Source organism: Bombus pyrosoma, linkage group LG6, assembly GCF_014825855.1.
Source record: "Bombus pyrosoma isolate SC7728 linkage group LG6, ASM1482585v1, whole genome shotgun sequence".
In the NCBI taxonomy this organism is placed as follows: domain Eukaryota; kingdom Metazoa; phylum Arthropoda; class Insecta; order Hymenoptera; family Apidae; genus Bombus; species Bombus pyrosoma.
In genome coordinates, this window is record NC_057775.1 from 4,245,889 (window position 1) to 4,260,110 (window position 14,222).

At 38.3% G+C, this 14,222-nt stretch overlaps 2 protein-coding genes across 5 annotated transcripts; one reads left to right on the plus strand and one right to left on the minus strand.

The window, feature by feature from the left end:
* The first annotated feature begins 13 nt into the window (after nucleotides 1–13).
* On the plus strand, nucleotides 14–3,054 carry LOC122568032 (guanine nucleotide-binding protein-like 1). Of its 3 annotated transcripts, XM_043727321.1 has the most exons (7): nucleotides 14–176; nucleotides 527–746; nucleotides 828–1,058; nucleotides 1,138–1,463; nucleotides 1,528–2,173; nucleotides 2,270–2,692; nucleotides 2,763–3,054. In XM_043727321.1, exons 3-7 carry the CDS (start codon nucleotides 965–967, stop codon nucleotides 3,041–3,043), a joined length of 1,770 nt encoding a protein of 589 aa, XP_043583256.1. In that variant the 5' UTR covers nucleotides 14–176; nucleotides 527–746; nucleotides 828–964; the 3' UTR covers nucleotides 3,044–3,054. The 3 variants fall into 3 exon arrangements, with proteins under 3 accessions (XP_043583256.1, XP_043583258.1, XP_043583257.1); XM_043727323.1 differs by lacking the exon at nucleotides 527–746; XM_043727322.1 differs by lacking the exon at nucleotides 14–176 and having other exon boundaries at nucleotides 183–632.
* Nucleotides 3,044–11,664, minus strand: LOC122568029 (otoferlin-like). Of its 2 annotated transcripts, XM_043727314.1 has the most exons (20): nucleotides 11,313–11,664; nucleotides 10,896–11,239; nucleotides 10,464–10,774; nucleotides 10,107–10,350; nucleotides 9,718–9,954; nucleotides 9,328–9,636; nucleotides 9,097–9,249; nucleotides 8,740–8,940; nucleotides 8,400–8,651; nucleotides 7,533–7,834; nucleotides 7,061–7,425; nucleotides 6,731–6,913; nucleotides 5,920–6,649; nucleotides 5,678–5,848; nucleotides 5,417–5,586; nucleotides 5,010–5,328; nucleotides 4,727–4,925; nucleotides 4,435–4,653; nucleotides 4,259–4,359; nucleotides 3,044–4,073 (listed from the first exon to the last, which is right to left on the minus strand). In XM_043727314.1, exons 2-20 carry the CDS (start codon nucleotides 10,992–10,994, stop codon nucleotides 3,893–3,895), a joined length of 4,746 nt encoding a protein of 1,581 aa, XP_043583249.1. In that variant the 5' UTR covers nucleotides 10,995–11,239; nucleotides 11,313–11,664; the 3' UTR covers nucleotides 3,044–3,892. The 2 variants fall into 2 exon arrangements, with proteins under 2 accessions (XP_043583249.1, XP_043583250.1); XM_043727315.1 differs by lacking the exon at nucleotides 11,313–11,664 and having other exon boundaries at nucleotides 10,464–10,824; nucleotides 10,896–10,914.
* Nucleotides 11,665–14,222: the final 2,558 nt, after the last annotated feature.

The following is a 14,222-nucleotide window of genomic DNA, read 5'->3' on the forward strand; positions in this document are numbered from 1 at the left end:
TCGTCGGCCCGAGTGCTGAGCAATCCACCCAACTCGTAGTAAAGATATCACGCAACAGTCAAAGGAACTCAACCTGTTGTATATTACTTTTAAGAGAGAAATTTTCGATTTTCCATCCTTTGAAAATATATCCCGGACGAAAGGGATTCGACGAACTCGCGACGCGTCATCTTCAGGTAAGGGGTCTTAACGAGCGTAGCTGGCTGCCCCGCCTGTAGTCAATAATATATCTTTTCGTTATCGGCAGAACATTTTCTGTTGATTTTATTGATATATTGGATTAATCACTTCTTAAAAGTTACTCGTTGTTGAAACAACATCAAAATGTTTTACGCAATATACTTCAAACATCCAAACGATCGTATACTGTTTCGTGGTAAAAAATCTATTAAATCCATTGGTATTTACTTATAATTCTCAATGAAAATTGATTCTAAATAGTCTACCAAATAAAAAAAAAAAATCCATTGACAGTGAAACGATATTTCATATACGGTTCTTACAAGAATTACTGTTATTTAATAAGACTTAGGAAAACGTATATATAGCAACGGCGCACACTGCGCGCATTTCTGTTGCGCGCTTCCTTGCAGTGACAGTACTTCCGTGGACTGGACAGTCGAAGCGAAAAGGTTAGAATTGACCATTGGAGAAACTGCTTTGATCATTTACGAGTGAAAAATGTATAAAATGTTATATATTGATATAATTAATTTTGTAACCGTAGAATCTTAATCCTGTTAAAAGTAATTATTAAATTGTTAAAATGTTAATTTAAACATATGTATTGATTAAAGTAGTAATTTTTAATCTTATATACGATATAGGCATAAGTTATATTTTATTTAACATCTCTGCGGCATCCCGTTAGTCAAAGTATTCACTTAATGTGTACTTAATGCGTCATACCTTAACGTCAAAATAAAGAGGTTAATGAAGTTTATGAGGTTAAGACAATTGAAAAATGTCGAAACCAAGAAGAAAGAAACCGTTTAGCGGTAAAGCGAAGAAACAGCAATTGCAAACCAAGAAGCAACGACAAAGTTCGGCTTTCCTTAGTATGTATGCACAATATAATAATGAACGATAAGTTTTATGTATTAAATATTCGAATAATTAATTTTATGTTATAATTAGTAGGTGGAAGTCACAGCGGATACAAGGAAGATGACATAAATTACTCTAGTGATCTTGAATATAATGCTGTACAAAGAATCAATGAACAGCCAAAAAATGATAATTCTCACAGAAACAGATATACTTTACAATTCTTTCAAGACAGCAAAGAAGAAGTACTGAAACGAAAGAAACAATCCAGAAGTGCTATTGTACCTTTATCTCTTAAAGATCAAGAAGTTTCAAATAATTATTTTCCACCTGAAATTGATATGCCAAAAAGGCCACCATGGAACTTTGATATGTCAAAAAAGCAGTTAGAATTGGCAGAACACAAGTATTTTACTGTAAGCAATTGTAATACACGTTTATGTTCATTGAGATAAATTTAATATTGACTTACACTTTTAGGAGTATCTAAAAAACATGGAAAAGTTAAATACCATCAGTTACTTTGAATTAAATTTAGAAACATGGAGGCAGTTATGGAGAGTTCTTGAGATGTCTGATATTTTATTAATCATTGTTGATATTAGATATACCGTTTTAATGTTTCCTCCGTATTTATACGAGTATATAACGAATGAACTTAAAAAGGACATGATTCTAGTATTGAATAAGGTTGATTTAGCACCTCCAGCTTTAGTAATAGCATGGAAAGAATATTTCCGTACCATATACCCAAACTTACATATTTTGATGTTCACTTCGTATCCCACTTATAATTTACGTGGAAATAAAAGCGATACAGAGGGAATGAAACAAAGACGGAGAAAGGGAAAGCTTAAAATGGCTGCAGAAGGAGCCCAGCAATTGTTGGATATTTGTAAAGAAATTGTTGGAGATAAGGTGGATTTAACTTCTTGGCAAGGAAAGATTCAAGAAGAAATGCAAATGGAATTTGATTTAGATGACGCCGATCATAAAAGCGATATTACTATAGAAAAAGCAGATACAAGTTATATCAAGCACGAACGTTATAAAAATGGAGTTTTATCCATAGGATGTATCGGAACTCCAAATGTTGGAAAATCATCCTTAATGAATGCATTAATGGGTAAGTTGTATTTTTTATAAGAAAATTGAAATTTAGAAAGTGACAATGTTTAAATATTTAAATGTCATTTGTTAAATTTATATTGTTAATTTATAGGCAAAAAAGTTGTTAGCGTGTCACGTACGCCAGGACATACTAAACATTTTCAAACTATATTTCTTACAAAAACCGTTTGCCTCTGTGACTGTCCAGGATTAGTATTTCCATCTACAATACCCAAGCAACTACAAATATTAATGGGATCTTTTCCAATAGCTCAAGTCAGCGAACCGTATACAACAATTAAATTTCTAGCTGAGAGAATAGATTTACCAAAGATACTTAAATTGCAACATCAAGATAACGATGATACATGGAGCGCTATGGATATTTGTGATAGTTGGGCTTCTAAACGTAATTTCTTCACTGCACGAGCTGCTAGATACGATTCTTACAGGGCAGCTAATTCGTTATTAAGGATGGCCCTTGAAGGGAAAATTTGTATATACGTATATCCCCCAGATTGGGATCTTAATAAAGGTAATTTTCGTTAGACGTTGGCATAAATAATTTACTATTTTTAAAATAATCTCTTTCTATCTTGTAACAGAAAAGTTTGAGAATCATTCAGAAATTGAACTAGTTAAATGGATTCAAGCTAAAAATAAAAGCGACGATGTTAGTGATATGAGAGGAATATGCATTTCGTCCGAAGATGAAAATGACGAACAGAAACTCTTAGAAAATCGAGAACACGAAGAGAAAATATCACAAGAAACATCCGATAATTCTGACGATTCTAATGAGACAACAAGCGAAGACTCGGAAATACCGCACGTAGTTAACAAATTTGGAGCACTGTCTACAGATATATCAGAAATAAATCCTTGATCAGTGTTTAATTAATATTTTATTCATTCCTTTGAATACATGTTATATATATATATATTAACACGTTCATGACGGCGTTGCTATTTGTGTTTCTCGTCGTGGGGTGGCGCTCGTATTCATGTTTATAATAAGTTTATAATATTGAATTATTTTGTTTTTAAATAAATCTTACTTTTTTCAATTAATACACGTTAAATTTCCATTATTTAAATTTTCAACTATATGAAAATTTTTTCTAATTACTAAACGAACTACATTTTTGGTGGTACGCGCCGACGTGTTAAACGAACGTGTTAAATTATCTATTTACAACAAAATAGAATACAATATTTTTAACGAAATACTTGATAAGTAAAAACAGTATATACTACACGCATTACTGTTCTGCATCTAATAATTTCTAATTATTTATTGTATTGCTCTTTATATATACATTAGCTTTTATTACTGTTTCGTTGGTCCACTATACAGCAATTATTTATTAAAAAGAGCTCTTTCATCTAGAAGCATAATCAGTTTTTATTTTGCTATTTAAAATTGTTGGCAAAAGGAAGAAATATTTAAGTCGTTGAAAATTCATAGAATTTTGGATAGCTTAGATATTGAGGCCTATCAAATTTATATGATAAAATGAGCACGAGATATGCAAATATGAAATGAAAAAGTAGGCTTTACATAATATATCGATACAACGAAACTAACTTTGAGAAATTTAAAGTTACATCTATAAAGTATTAAACAATAGTTTATCCGCAAAGTTAGTCCTCTGTTACTTTCTTATCAAAATATCATTTTCCATATTTCAGATATCATGAGCGTACGAAGCAACAAAATCAGCAAGCGACATTTCTAAGCTCCCAATAACTTTTTAACGGAATAACCAGGTATCGAGTAAAAGAACAATAATACGACTATTATTAAGGCAATTGCTACTATAGCTTTCAGAATTGCCCATTTGTAGTTGTGCCATACTATATATTTAACAGATTTCAAAGGGTTCAAAAACCACATGAAAGATGCATCTGGCCTACTGAAAGAAAAGACAAACTAATTAGCGATATAGTTTTTTAAACGAACTAATCGAGGTACTGATTAATCATCAAATGTGTATATATCAAAAAACGATAATTGAATAAATAAATTGTACAAATCAAGTAATAATAAAGCAAGCTCGTGTTGAATGTTAAAACATTGTATGATCGTTTTTATATTTACTTGGGTTTGTCAAGCGGATCAGGCTCGTTCCTTCCAAATCCTGCAGGATTTTTCTCAGCCTCTTCTTTGGTCAACAAATGAATTTCAGCTTCTACTTTACCCTAAGAATATTTTCGATGTAAAATACTTTCAAGTTTCTATGAAACACATTAGAGCGAATATGAATTGATATTTACCGTTAATTCCATATCCTCGTTTTCCTTTTTGACGTAGAAAGGCCACCAACCTTTTATTCGTTTCTGTTTGAAAATATTTACGGTTGGCACAGATCCATCGGTCTTTAGCATACTTAACGTACAAAGCTTGCTGTTCTTTGCGCCGCGTGGAAATCGATTTAAATCGAGAGTAATAGCACCCAGAAAGTCGTCAGCTGAAAAATGATCTGCATCCCAGACCTGTGTACAGTGGATTCGAATGACAACGGAAATATAAATTAAAAGTATGATTAAGACGATCTGCTCTTTTTACCTGTAATTCCAAACGAGCAGGAATCTTGCATTCAGTTTCGTCCCAGCTAAACAGACTTTCTTTCCGATTGATAACGATCTTCTCTTCTGCTACGAGATAATCGAATGGAAATATAAAACGCCAATTGAAATTCCCCTCTCCTGTTAACGATCTATAATGAATGTCCGTAGATTGGCAATCTTCGGGGCCTTTTAGCCATCTAATAAACAAATCCAAGCAAAATTCACCGTTCTAACGAATTTCCAAACTATGTGCGAATTACTTATATAAATACGCGGAATACCCTTTCACGTAAATATCGCTCATTTTTTCGCCAGTAAAGAACGCATCGTCTTCCAGTATAACGTCGTCGGTGTTCCATATAATGATCCGAAGCTCGTAGCTTTTGGGTTTTCTCGGTGAAATATCGATCGACGGTCCTGGCGAAGGCATGTCCATAGGGAACATGTCAACCCACATTTCCAACTTTCCTTGCTCGATCCCGGGTTTTTCAGGATTGTAAAGTGGACGTGTTTCCACATGCTCGGGGACCAAAGCACAACCGATTCTTGGAAAAGCATGCCATTGGTGAAGAACTGCCAGTGCAAGATGTTCTTCTATGCCTAGTAAGATAAACATTATTTTTAGGAAAAGCACCGCGGTACTCAACCGTTTACAAAAAGATCTACTGCTTCGAATCTCGGTATTTGCCTTTTGTATGAACGTAACATTCCATTTCCTCGTCCGACAAAGAGAACGTTTTTCTTCCGATCGTTACTTTTCCGTGGGAATATACCGGTCCATCGATCTTTCCCTCTTTGCAAAGCTTCGACAAGATCTGCGTCGGTTTCATCGGGTCCCTCCATTTATTGTAACTAGATCTGGCAATAAAATACGCCGACTTGAGCCGACTTGAGCACGTCGTTTCATTTTAGAACAAAACAATCGAAATGTTCTCGTTCGGAAACTTACTCGTCGTATTTTTTGGCTAGACCGCAAGTGGCACGATGCCGGCTGTAAAATCGATTTTCCAGGTCGATCTTTGTCTCGCCGATCATATCGTCTGTGCCGACCAAGTCCCAATCCAACACTTGAACGGTCAGCAACGAATCTTGCGGGAAGGTTGCTTCTATTTCGAAACACCTTGCAAATAAAACGCACGAAGATGTAACGATAAGTCGTAAGGAATGGTACGCGATCGTATCGGTACATACTTGCCGAATACGGGATTCAGTTGTTTCGACACGTAATTCTCTTTGTCACTGATTCTTTTACCGCCTAGTTGCAAAACGACGTAAGGATCTGCTTTTCCGTTTAGGTCGCAAGGATGAAGATCGTTCGCCTTGACGATATAAACTCGCACCAATACGTGAATCGGTTCGTTGGAAGGTACACCTTGAAAAAAGCCGTATTGCGGGTCGAATCCCATCACCGTATGATCTATCAAATCCCTAGGGAGAGGCCACTTGTAAACTTTTAAGGCCCCTTTAAAGCTTCCCACTATTCTGGATTCGTCTTCGGGCTCGTCGCCCGTTTTCTTTCCTCTGTAAAGTTCGAACGTGTGCAGCCATTCCTTGAACTGTTCGAATTCTGGCTGAGCTTCCAATTCGTTCGGATAAATTTTCAACAGCGCCGTTTTCGGGAAATTCCGATAGGTGTGCTTAGGGCTCAGTTTCGAAACAAACCTGGCTGCGTTCGCCGTCGACTTTAGGCCAAACAATCTTTTCGCTGCAACGCCAGGACTCTTCTCGCCCGACGGATTCGCTTGATTTTGATTGTAATTTTCCTCCATGTACGTCGGGACGGTACCGTTTGCTTGTGCTTGAAACATTGGTTTCTCTCTACGTAGTTCCTTGTTTTCTTCTATCATGGCTTCAACGGAAGCGAAGTACTTGGTCCACCAATCTTGACAACCATCCTCGTCCTCGAACGTGTAGAAATCACCTAACGGAATTCGTTCGATTCAATTTCTCCACGTTGCTCCTTTTACGCTTCGATACTTTTTGCATAACTTGCATAACTTACCCAAGCTTCCATCGTTGACCAGACTTTGCTTTTTTTTTATATTCTGTTCCGTTTTGTCCTTCTTCGTTGGCCAACCTTGTTCCAAACCTAGAGTAATTGTCGCATCTCCGATACCGAACTCGAGATCGGTCAAAGACTCTGGCAAAGACGGGTATTGCAATTTAATCTTCGATGTATCGAAACCTAAAGCGAAAGAGGACAATTACCGAAAGTATGGTGTATACGTATACCGATCGACAGCAACGTTGCGAGATATCAATAAAATTTATTCCATCTATGACTAACTTGGATTACAGATTTCCGAAGAGTCCGAACTCGAAATTATTTTACCTGTGTATTGCTGTAATTGATACAGATTCTTCTTTCTTTCTTCCACGTCCTTCGCCTTCTTCGTTTGTGGATGGTACATATACTTATGGATCGAATTTATCGTGTGCGTTCCAACGAGAGTGTAACGACCGAAACTTCTGCAATCTACAGCCCTGATGGTCAAAGGTGGCCGATAGAGCTCCTGTTCGGGCAATTCCAACTCCAAAAATTTCACCGGTGTGTTGAAATTTGGATTTTTCTTCGCGTTTGTTATAACCGAAGAGTAAAGAATATGACCGGCACATTCCACGTCTACTCGAGGCTTGTCCACAGTCATTAGATGGATCCTCTTCAAATCCCTCAGACCCCAAAACAGCACCTCGATTCTACGATAGAAGGCGATAGCACGCGCGTGAAAGAGCCAACTAACGTTCAGCGAAATTCCGATGACGTTGCGAAGCTTGTGAAAATTATTTAAAAGTAGTAGTTTTACCGGTACTTGGAGAGAGTCGGTCGAATTCCAACGGGAACCGGAAGAATCGGTCCCCGATCCTGAGTTGCGACGGCAGTTTGGCTCGGTATTTCCTTCGGGTCTGGTAAAGTGGGAAAGCTGTAATCTTTCGTCTGCGAATATTCGAGTAGCTCGAAAACGGCAAGAAGTTCGCCCGCTCTTGCAGCGCCTCTCGTTACATCGTACCATTCTAACGAAGGTGGGAATTTGGGTGGCGTGTAAGGTTCCGAGGCGAGTTTCACGTGAGGTCGCGCGACCGCTCGACCTATGTACTCCGATTTCCCCTGAAACCATCGTACGTTTACTTCGTACAATCTTCTCCGGTACAAGTTTTCGATTTTAGATTATTTATCGCGGGAAGTAACTTTCTTTCCTCTCTTTGTCAAATATTCTTTGAAAAATTATCTTTCGAAAAAGCTATCGTCCAAGTTTTATTGTAGTTTACTACTTATCTGTAATTACGATACTGTTACTCGATCGACAAATTTGATTTCTAAAACCTTACGGAGACGGCATATAGCCATGATAATTACGAATCAGTTTGCTCGCAAAACCGACTTTAGAACGTCGTTACCTAGAGATCGATGCTGAAAAAATAAAATGCGGAAGCGTATGTTTCGCGTATGAATGTCGTATGTCGTATACAAACTGTTAAAGCAGAGCCCCCATGCAGTGTTATATGTCCGTAGATAGAAAATGACTCTGTAAAAAGAGAATCGGAAAAGGATGAGAAAAGAACTATAGTCGCTTGTACAAAGATTTTCTTTGCGTGTTTAATCGAGAAATGTATAGCAACAAAAAATAAAGCAGAACTTATGTACGTCGGAGAAATTCTCTATCGAGACATACCACTTTGTCTTGATCGAAGAGTTCGACGACGATCGACGGTGGATCCTTCTTAATTTCTTCGTCGGTTCCGTAAATCAAGATGTCGTCGAAAAGAAGTAGTTCGTCCCACGTAGGACTCAAAGTTTCGTCGATCACTTGAGTAGAGTTAGAAAATTCGCCGCAAATAACTCTGGCGAAGGGATCGGAAAGACCTGACGCATCGCTGCCGATCAGAGACCGGGCTTGATACATGTGCGCTCTTAACTGGAACTTCTACTCGATAATTCGGATATTTTCGTAATAAAACTGGACAAACGGGACGATCGATAGCGTAAGAATAGCGCGATTGTCAAATACATACGTGTTTTTCAACGTAATGAATAACAGTGGGTGGTAAAGCACGCGGCCTGTCCACGTTTCTCAACTCGTGACTGAGTTCGTAACCCTTTGGCAGACCTTGGATAAAGTATTTCTTGTGCTTCAAGATACCCAGCCACATGTAGATTTGTAATTTCGTTTGTATCGCCCAACCCGAGGGTCCGAATCGTTTTTTCCCTGGAAGCTACAGATCGATCCACGTTATTGTTCGAATTATTGATACTGATCGAAAACGATAGAGGCGAAACTAGTCGAACATGCTGCGTGCGAGTTATTTCGTCTCGTCGATTTATTCACAAGCTAGGAAATGTAAATTAGACGTAATATAAAACGAACGTACTTTGAGAAACATGGTTTGAACTTTGCCGCAGTATCTGCCACATTCTTCATCGACGATCGAATATATTAAATCTCTTCCGAGTATTCTATGATACGCGACTCGACGTCCGGAACTAATTACCCAAATAAAAACGTCCGGTAGAGAATCTTGAGGCTGAAAGTCGTGAAAGTTTCCTTTTAACGATAAAATACCAACTTTAAGGAGGGAACAACTTTGGCGAACGATACTCACGTCTTCGACGAGAAATTTTAATTTCTGTAAATAGCTCTGTGCAGTCTTCAGTCTTTCCTTGAAGCTACTCTTAGTGATCACGGCTTTAAGATTGCGCGACATAATTCCCATACTTTCTAATTCTCTTTGACAAAGTTTCGTCCTCTCTTTATCGAGTTTCGTCTTTCCAACTCCCGGCCCGGTGATACTCGATTTACTGATGCTCACATATCGATTACAGTTGCTGCTTAATTCGTCTAACGTAGACTTTAAAATTTTCTCGCCTGTACAGTCGTCGGCGTGCGACTGAGCCTCCGACAATCCCTCCTCCTACCCCAAATCAAAAATCCCCGTTAATTAAAGCAGATTACCCCCAACTATACACTAGGATGGAAACGTCTGTCGACTTACCAGTTTATCGGAAATTTTGCTGATTATATTGCTATTGTACATTCTACGCCTATAGTCGGGCCAGATGCTCCTAACGTGAAGGCAAGGTTTGTCATCCCAGTAGGGCAAAAAATAATACATTTTATCGTGCGTCATCGGTTTACAGGCTGGAGTGGTACTCTGCCAAGATCCGCTCAACACCTCCTGCAGCTCCTCTTGATCGCTACTCGTTCCACTTTTTGGTCCCATTTCGCATATCTGACAGCGACCAATTAAAACCGATTTTACCAACTTTTTTTATCCGTCCGACTATTCAACGTACTCGAACGTCGATGAACGACACGGAGCGGCGCGGTATAGAATAAGATAATAAACAGAAACGAACGATTCCATGGATGCACGAGCCTCACCTTGGAGCTTTCGTTGTGACCGTCTAAAGCGTTTCCCGCATTCCCTATCGATAATTCGAAATACATTGGTTTGTCGCCGAGTTTCTTGTCGACCATCGTGGCGTCCATTATGGTGGCGAAAAGAAAAAATTCTTCGTTCCTGGCATAAACGGATTCGTTGATGGGTATGGTGGGTTCGACTTCCACCTCCGACGGAGCCATTTCTACGTTATCGCTTATCTCTGTCCTAATGCCTATTAATAATCTAAAGATACAGGACGATAAGACGTTTAATATCTGCATCTTTCGTTCTCGGGAAAGGAATGGAACGCGATACGATTTTCAATCGAGGGAAAATAAACGAAATCGAGCCATAACCTTGCTCTGTAAGAGATTCCTTCCCCTAATCCAGCGTTCAACGTGGAATGCTTATCTATGATACTGTAATCCCTGATGCTTCCGTAAAAATGGATAAAGGCTGGTCCAAAAGTTGGTAGAAATCCCTTTTCACCGTCGTTGCTGATTTTCTTCAAATCGACGAAATGCGTGCCGATGACGGTCGCGTGAACCGGGTCGTTGTCGCATAGCTGAATCTTGATCCTTTGACAGAGAGGTGGAAACATTTCCGTGAAGACGATCTGCTCGTTCCAAACTGGCGCGTAACTGTGCCTTTTAACGCTCGTCTTACCCTGAATCGCGTGGAGAAACTCACTTGACGGATTTTTGCCTCTCTCCATCTCTTTGATCGATTATACACATAGAACGTAACGAAAACAATCGTGCATAGATAAGAAATTTGATCGATCTTACGGTTAGTCCGGCGAAGGACACTTGAACGTACGGATCGACCAGATCCTTGATTTCACCGGTAAAGGCCTTCTTCACGTTCGCCATAATGCTGCTGTTCATCTTCGGTAGCCCATCCGCTCTGTACACCTTCACGATAAACTTGGCCCTTTGTCTCTCGATAGGCACACCGTCCGGTAGCAAGAGATTACCCTCGATATCGTCCTCGTCCTTCTCACTTTTTGGAGGAATTTTCACGGTGTCGCCTTTCCCGATCACGCTTATGTCGCACTTCAAGTAACCTTTGGGGCCACCAGCCACGTCGTCCGGATCCGTCAACAGTGCCCATTTATGATAAAACTGATGATCTACAGGGTAAACGGGAATTACGTTCATCAAAATAGAACGCGATCTATCTTTAAATGTGTACGTCGTACATACATCGTAACACGAACAGAGAAAGGTTTTAAAGTCGATCGTAAACACCAATTAAGCGAATATGTACATGATTTATGAATAAATGATAGAAGACACAACTTTTAACAGTCATTCGCTTCCGACGCATCTTTACAACTTTTCAAGAATCTCAACTCGCCGATAAATTCTAAGAAATTTGAACTGTCATATGTATCGACGATACTTTGACCGACTAAAGCGTTTAATTAACTGTTAACGATATTGCTCGAGCGTTATTCGCGATGTAATAAATTAGCGTCGCGTTCGTATCGAGAGACGATCGTTATTCGTAGAAACGAATAATTATACGCTCGATTAGCGATTATCTCACGTGCGTACTTACGTAACGATTTCCAATGTACTTACTACTACCACTACTCTCTGTTTATTTGCACCGTTGTAATATTTCAATCGGCTTTAACGCGTTAATTCATTTTCACATTGTAAAATAAATATGTTTCATCGATAAAGCGGATTGCATATTTCTTCCCGTAATATACGCAACGTACTATGTACAAATATAGTAAGAGGTATTCTACGCTACAGAAGCGGCATGACTTAGAAACTATTGTACTATAAGCCAAGTGCAACAAATTTTATACAAGCTGTGAATTTAAACGATACTGATGCATGATGAAGATATGATATGATACGAAATAGCTGTTTCGCTTCTTTTCACTTCTGTTTTACGTTTATCGTCTTTTACTTCGATCCTTTTCCACTCGGACGTTTTATTTATATCGCTTTGATAATTTTGTTGTTCCGCCCTTTTATTTTATGTTTCATACACATGCATTTGTAAGCGATTTCCAATTCATTTATTTTTAATCGATGAAATTTATTCGCGATACTTTTATCGTTTACGCGTTGGTAAACAAAATTGTTCAATTACGTAGAAAACGTAGAAAATATAGTAATTTCATTACTTTGCAATCAGAATATGGGATAAAATGATAAACGTGTAATTTAATGGAGTATATTTCAGTTTGATCGAAAATATGTAAATTGATTCAAATTTCCGTCTATGGAAATATCATTTCACTTTCAATGGAACGACAGAGAAAATTGTTTGCTCAGCTTCCTCGTCGGCACTGGCTCGATAAAGGATGAAAGACAGTCGGTAATGATAAACGGTAACCTTTAGGATCCTTTTCGAAAGATTAAAAAAATATACCTGGTTGTGCCCATACAGTCGCGATGTCTAACTTAAAGATGCCCAGTGTTAGATTAGCGCGTAAGAGATTCCGCGATTGCTGCACCTGCGTATCAATAGAAGGTATTCACTACAAGTAATCTTAATTCACTTTCTCATTCATCGATTATCATTCATCGCGTAAAGTTGCCTTTCACATACGTGTATCTAAAGCTACCTGTTCAAGCGAGTAATTCTAAATCCGCAAATATTCCGATTTACCAATCAAGAATAATTACTCTCGTTAATTCGTTTCTTTTTCGTTTCTCCAATCCCCAATCTCCAATTCCCTTTTATTGCGTTTGCGCCTCTTACGTACAAAATCGATAAATTTAACGGTAGGGGCGATCGAGTCGTTCGCTGTTTCAACGCTCTGCAGAGAACAGATGAAATCCATCGTGCTCGAAATTATACGAACTCTTTGAATCTTCATATTTATTATTATATTTGTAATACGTCATGACAATCGTTGTCAATCATCTCGTGTTCTCGTTCAGATGAGAAATGAAAATAACTGATTATTAAAATACAACGTTGTCGGCAGTCAATTTCCATCGATCAAAAATTCACGTTCCAACAAACGGTTGATAAACGACTGATAATTACGCGACTAATCCTTTTATCCGGAAAGTGAGAAACTCATTCGTTCTGCCGTTTCGAAACTTTTTTCCTATTTTCATGTTCTTTTCGTCATATCGTATATCGTATATGCGTATTTACCGACTTGTTGCCGAAAACGTTTTATTTAAAGCGCGATCAGCGGATTTATTGCTTGCACGTTACCGTATTTATTACAGAGTATCGGGGGCCAATTAATAGCTCTAGTTATTAATAATCTAACGAAGCAAATAACTCCCTAACTTCTATAAACAGCAATCTCACTGAGCCAGATTCAAGGAAACTCGACGAGCGACTTACCGATAGCGTGATAATTTTATCGAACAGCATGACAGGTGGCATGTGGAAATCGAAGACAAAATACTGAAAAACAGAACGATATTAAAAATGTTACTTTACCAAAATAATTTCGTAGCGTTCTATACGCTTTCAAATTGAACGATCACGCGCTCACACACGCAGACTCGATGTCAAACGAGAAGAACAAAATGCGAGATCAAGAAATTCGATATATATTTTAATGATAAAAAACGCGAGAGCGAATGAAGAATCTGAAATGAACAGAGCTACTTGCTAAATGGTAAAAAAAAAGAAAAGAATAAACACCGAAACGTAGGTATGTACATTATGTCGGTGCAACGGAGTTTATATCGACTAAATAGTTTATAGGACAACTCGTAGGGAAAAAGTAATATTATCGTAAATACATCGTTCCGCTCTTTCCTCCTTTCTACACCCGTTGTTCAGTTTGCGTTTTCAAGCTTTCCGATAATTTCCCTTCAGTTCCCTTCGAACTTTGTTTTAAAGAAAATTCATTCCAAGGAGGACATGTACGTATACGATATGTATGTATGTATGTACCTCGTTGTAATACGGACAATTCGTAGATTCTTTGACGCTGGTGTATTTTCGTTGGTCTCCGATTTGTACGCAAACGACCGGATCCATGTTCAGACCGGCCAACTGTCTTGCTTCGATGATAGTGACGCAAACTTGATAGTCTTGTGCCTTTAATGCGGTTTGTCCAGTGTCGACGGTCTGTAAAAACAGGATAGAAACGAATTTCGCGATTCGGTGAAATTTCC